Raw genomic sequence first — 5,404 nt, forward strand, 5'->3', positions numbered from 1 at the left:
AGGTACACCAGCTCAAGGTTTTTACACATTTCTGAAAAGTTTGGAAGACAGTTATTTTTAATAAAGAATTAAATTTATTTAAATTTAAATAAATTGGTATCTATCCCGGGGCGCGAGGCATGAAAGAGGACTTACCGGCGACTCAGGAGGCAGCGTGTGAGGGGTGGAAGGCAGAGCCCACGCGGCTCGTCAGCTGCCTGTTTATCAAGCTGTGGCCGGCCGGTGATGTCAGCGCTGAACGCTGGCAGGCATGGATAAAAATGGCGGCGCACTCTGCGGAGCCAGCCGGGAAGGAGAGAACTCAGCCACAGAGGTCCCCGCAGCCAAGACAAGCTGAGGCACAGAACCAGAAGAGCAGGAGCAGCTAGGATGGGAGCCAGAGGGAAGAAGAGGACCATCCTGACGACACTGTAGAAAAAGCAGTGGAGGGACGCCTAGATCGCCTTGTAAGGTCGGCAGGAGGAACATCTGAAGAAATCCATCCCGGGAGAGAGGGACTGCGAGGAGCTCAGGAAGAGTTGCAGCGGGAGAGAGCATTGCCACTGAATCGGGAGGTGCCTTAGAATAGTCAGTGAGCTGAGTGCCTAAGGGGATGTGGCAGCCAGTGTTCCCGTGAAGTGCTGGAAGGGAGTGGGGGGGGTAGTTAAAGGGGCAGTACGCCCAGTTTTGAGTTGGAGCTTCTTCCTCTTTTTTTTCCTTTTTGATTTTGTTCTTCCCCAAGCTCCAGGGGTAGGGGTATCTGAGGGCAGTGAATCCGCATGGGGGCTTGAGTAGGACCCGGTCGAGGGTCCCAGGACTGAGACACCGACCAGCTTGATACCGCTACACAGGAGGTGTGAGGTCGGGATGTAGGGGTGGTGGAGTCCCGTGAGTAACCGCCGGGAGGAACCTTGGGTCTACAGGCACACCTGATGAACGGCCCCAGACACTGAGGTCAACAAGTCGTGGCAGGCGAGCATGGGGTTAAGGATTCAGGCGGAGGTCACCAGCTCAGACAGAGGCGCGAGCCCATGAGGCGAGTAACATCAATCACCCGAGCGAGAGCGGCACGAGAGCAACTGGTTGAGGCCCAGTGGCTACAGATTGCCCTGTATGCCAGAAGGCTAGAGAGGATCGGACACCTCGTGCCCCAATGAGGCCCGTGCCGGTAATCGACCTACCATTTTCCTGGATCGCAATGGACATTTTAGGGCCGCTACCTCGCAGCAGTAATGGGTACCAATACATTCTGGTGTTTATCGATTATGCAACGAGATACCCTGACGTGGTGCCTTTAACGTCCATAACAGCACCGAAAATAGTGGAGAAATTGGTAAAATGGATCGCTTGCATGGGAATTCCCCATGAGATCCTAATGGACTAGGGCCGGAACTTCATGTCCAAAGTTCTACAGGGAGTTTGTCAGACCTTGCAAATCAAGCAGCTACGAACATCGGTTTAACACCCTCAAACCAACGGGTTAGTAGAGACTAAATGGAACCCTAAAAAGGGTGCTAAGGTGGTGCATGCAGGGCGATCCATGGCAGTGGGACCTGATGCTGCCACTGGCCTTATTCGTGCTTAGGGATGCACCATCGGAGCCCTTGGGATACTCTCCTTTTGAGCTAGTGCTAGGTCATCAGCCCCATGGCTTACTGCAAATCCTCCTAGAGGGGTGGGAGCAGGGCCCTACGGTTATTACCAACCCCTCAGGATATCAGTGGGCATTCCAACAGCGGGTCCAGAACGTGGGAGAATTAGCAGCTGGTAATCTATGGCAAGCCCAACAACGTCAAAAGGAGAGATATGACGTGTACGCCAAGGAATGAGAGTTTCAACTGGGGCAAAAGGTGTTAGTTCTTTTGTCCACTTCGCACAGCAAGCTACTGACCCAGTGGCAAGGCCTGTTTGAGGTTACGTGGAGAGTTGGCCCGGTTGACTATGAAGTTTACTGCCCAGGACATCAAAGAACGAAACAAATCTATCATATCAACTTGCTGAGGGAGTGGCGCCAACCTGAAGGTTGGGCGGCCTTCAGGGCCAAGGGGACCAACAACCTGAGACAGCGAAAACTGGACGTGGAAACATTGATTCCCAAATCTGTGAAAGATGTCTGCATGGGCATCGAGCTAACGCTGGCCCAGGAGAAGGAAGCGTGGGAATTCCTCATAGAGCTTAAAGAGGTCTTTTCAGAAAATCCTGGGCGGGTAAGTACGTTCCATCCCATCCATACGCCCCCAGGCACAGTCGTAAGGGGTCAGTGGCGGCCCCTGCCTCATCACTTGATGTCAGAAGCGAAGGCAGAAGTAGAAAAGATGCAAGCCCTCAGCGTCATTAGGCCCTCCTGGAGCCCGTGGCAGAGCGCTCTAGTGGCAGTGCGGAAGCCAGACAGGACACTATGGCTCTGTATTGACTACCACAAGCTGAATGCGATAGCTACATTCAATGCCTTCCCCATGCCTCGAGTAATGGAATTAGTAGAGCAGATAGGGGCCGCCCCGTTTATAACTACATTAGATCTAGCCAAGGGATATTGGCAGATACCGGTCCAGCCATGTGACCAGCCTAAGACAGGCTTCGGGACCCCTTGGGGTTTGTATGAGTTTGTATGTATGCTATTTGGGCTGCATGGCACAGCTGCTACTTTCCAACGGCTAATGGATTGTCTCTTAGCGCTACACGTCGAGTATGTGGCCACGTACATTGACGACATTGTCATCTTCACACGATTGTGGGGTCAGCACCTACATGCCCTAAGGGCCATGTTGGCTGAGCTACGGCAGAAGGGTCTAACAGCAACCCTGTGTAAGTGCACAATCGCCCACTCATCCAGAAAGTGTCTCAGTTTCCGGGTAGGCCAAGGTACCATATGACCCCTGGAAGATAAGGTCCAGGCCATTCGGGCCTTCCAGGCTCCACAAACGCTCAATTATGGTCGTTCCTGGGCCTGGTAAATTATTACCACCAGTTCGTACCCCAGTTTGCAGACATAGCAACACCTTTATCAGAGGCTTTGAGGGGATCACCTCGGAAGGGGATACCCTGGACGAGAGCAATGCTCCAAAGCTTTCAAACCTTAAAAAGGGCCCTATGCAAAGATGTAATCATACATGCACCAGATTTTAATAAACCTTTTACGTTGCAGGCAGATGCCTCCAGTACCGCCATCGGAGCTGTTCTTACACAACGAGACGCAGACTTAGACCGGCCAGTAAGTCGGAAGTTATTACTGGCTAAGATCAAGTATGCAACAATAGAGAGGGAATGCCTAGCTATCCGGTGGGCGGTAGAACACTTCCGCTATTACCTGCTAGGAAGGGAATTTACGCTTATCACCGATCATGCGCCCTTGAAATGGCTCAGTTCCACCAAGACCGACAATGCGCGAATAACGCGCTGGGCGCTGGCTTTACAACTTTTCAAATTTCATGTTGTATACTGCCTGGGGAAGGACAACATAACAGCTGACTTTTTGTCTAGATGCGGCGAGGACAAGGGACCGGACAGGGACGGTTCACTACATCGCCTCGTGCAACAAGTCACAGGTACCGCTGAAGGGGGCCTCGAGAAACCACCACAAGGCAGCTGGCAGGAAGGGTTATGTCCCAGGGCACGAGGCATGAAAGAGGACTTACCAGTGACTCGGGAGTCAGTGTGTGAGGGGCAGAAGGCAGAGCCCACGCAGCTCGTCAGCTGCCTGTTTATCAAGCTGTGGCCGGCTGGTGATGTCAGCACTGAACGCCGGCCAGCATGGATAAAAATGGTGGCGCACGCTGCGAAGCCGGCTGGGAAGGAGAGAACTCAGCCACAGAGGTCCCCGCAGCCAAGACAAGCTGAGGCACAGAACCAGAAGAGCAGGAGCGGCCAGGACGCAAGCCAGAGGGAAGAAGAGGACCATCCTGATGACACTGTAGAAAAAGCAGTGGGGGGACGCCTAGATTGCCTCGTAAGGTCGGCAGGAGGAACATCTGAAGAAATCCGTCCCGGGAGAGAGGGACTGCGAGGAGCTCAGGAAGAGTTGCAGCAGGAGAGAGCATCGCCCCTGGATCAGGAGATGCCTTAGGAGTAATCAGTGAGCTGAGTGCCTAAGGGGATGTGGCAGCCAGTGTTCCAGTGAAGTGCTGGAAGGGAGTGGGGGGGTAGTTAAAGGGGCAGTACGCCCGGTTTTGAGTTGGAGCTGCTGCTGCTTTTTTTTCCTTTTTGATTTTGTTCTTCCCCGAGCTCCAGGGGTATCTGAGGGCAGTGAATCTGCATGGAGGCTAGGTAGTGGCGAGGGGGCTTGAGTAGGACCCAGTCGAGGGTCCCAGGGCTGAGACGCCGACCAGCTTGATACCGCTACACAGGAGGCGTGAGGCCGGGGTGTAGGGGTGGCGGAGCCCCATGAGTAACTGCTGGGAGGAACCTCGGGTCTACGAGCACGCCTGATGAATGGTCCCAGGCACTGAGGTCAACAAGTCGTGGCAGGAGAGCATAGGGTTAAGGATTCAGGCGGAGGTCACCAGCTCAGACAGAAGCACAAGCCCGTGAGGCAAGTAACATCAATCACCCAAGCGAGAGTGGCACGAGAGCGACTGCTTGAGGCCCAGCGGCTACAGTATCAGAAAGTTTAATAGTACACAGATGAAAGGGGGAAACTATTTCATTGAGAGCCGTTGCAGAACTTTCAAACTTGAGTACTCATAACAATATTGTCAACATAATTTGGGGTTTTTTCTTTTGTCTTTAGTCTATTTAGGTCTTGGGATGTGTCTACATGTCACTGTACGGCAGTGTTGCTACAGCATTGTGCTTTAGTAATACTGTTAGGAAGTACTAAAACATGGCACAGTACGGGAAGTTACTGCACTGTGTGCACAGTGCACAGTTAGATTTTGCTGCTACGTCACCATAATGGCACTGGGGCAGCGCACTCCTGTGGTGATGTAGTTGCTGATTATATGTAGACCCACATGATTGTTATGTTGCCATAGCATGCTGTATGGCAACGTAGTGCGTCTGTCGCCATAGGGTGACATGTAGATATGCCCTTACTTCACCATCTCAAACTTTTCTCCACAACAAAGAAGGCTTACCTTTAAATTTTAAAAAAATGTAGATTTTCAGTCCGTTTGTTTTAGAAGCTGGGGGGGCGGGGTGTGCATGCATGTATGTCTATTTTTGTTTGTTTTAAGAAATACACCAAAAATGCAAGAATTGACATTTTACTGTTGTTTCAGGCAGTCTGCAGATTGGGGAAATAACACCTCACCTGGTATGTAGAAAGGCTATCTTGTTGACAAGGAGTGCTAAAGTGTTAATTTATTAACCATTTGATCCTACTGCATAGCTGTCACAGGATTGGTTTCTGCATTTAATTCAGTAGTTACAAAAAATCTAAAGGTCATGCATACAAGCTAAGGTTAGGATTTTTTTCAAAGAATTTTTT

At 51.4% G+C, this 5,404-nt stretch overlaps 1 protein-coding gene across 1 annotated transcript; it reads left to right on the forward strand.

Moving 5' to 3' along the window:
* Nucleotides 1-766: 766 nt before the first annotated feature.
* On the forward strand, nucleotides 767-4,042 carry LOC109289304. Its single transcript, XM_019505296.1, has 3 exons — nucleotides 767-2,186; nucleotides 3,125-3,222; nucleotides 3,460-4,042. Exons 1-3 carry the CDS (start codon nucleotides 2,097-2,099, stop codon nucleotides 4,040-4,042), a joined length of 771 nt encoding a protein of 256 aa, XP_019360841.1. The 5' UTR covers nucleotides 767-2,096.
* Nucleotides 4,043-5,404: the final 1,362 nt, after the last annotated feature.

This window comes from Gavialis gangeticus, unplaced genomic scaffold (assembly GCF_001723915.1).
Source record: "Gavialis gangeticus isolate Ggan-Ray unplaced genomic scaffold, GavGan_comp1, whole genome shotgun sequence".
In the NCBI taxonomy this organism is placed as follows: domain Eukaryota; kingdom Metazoa; phylum Chordata; order Crocodylia; family Gavialidae; genus Gavialis; species Gavialis gangeticus.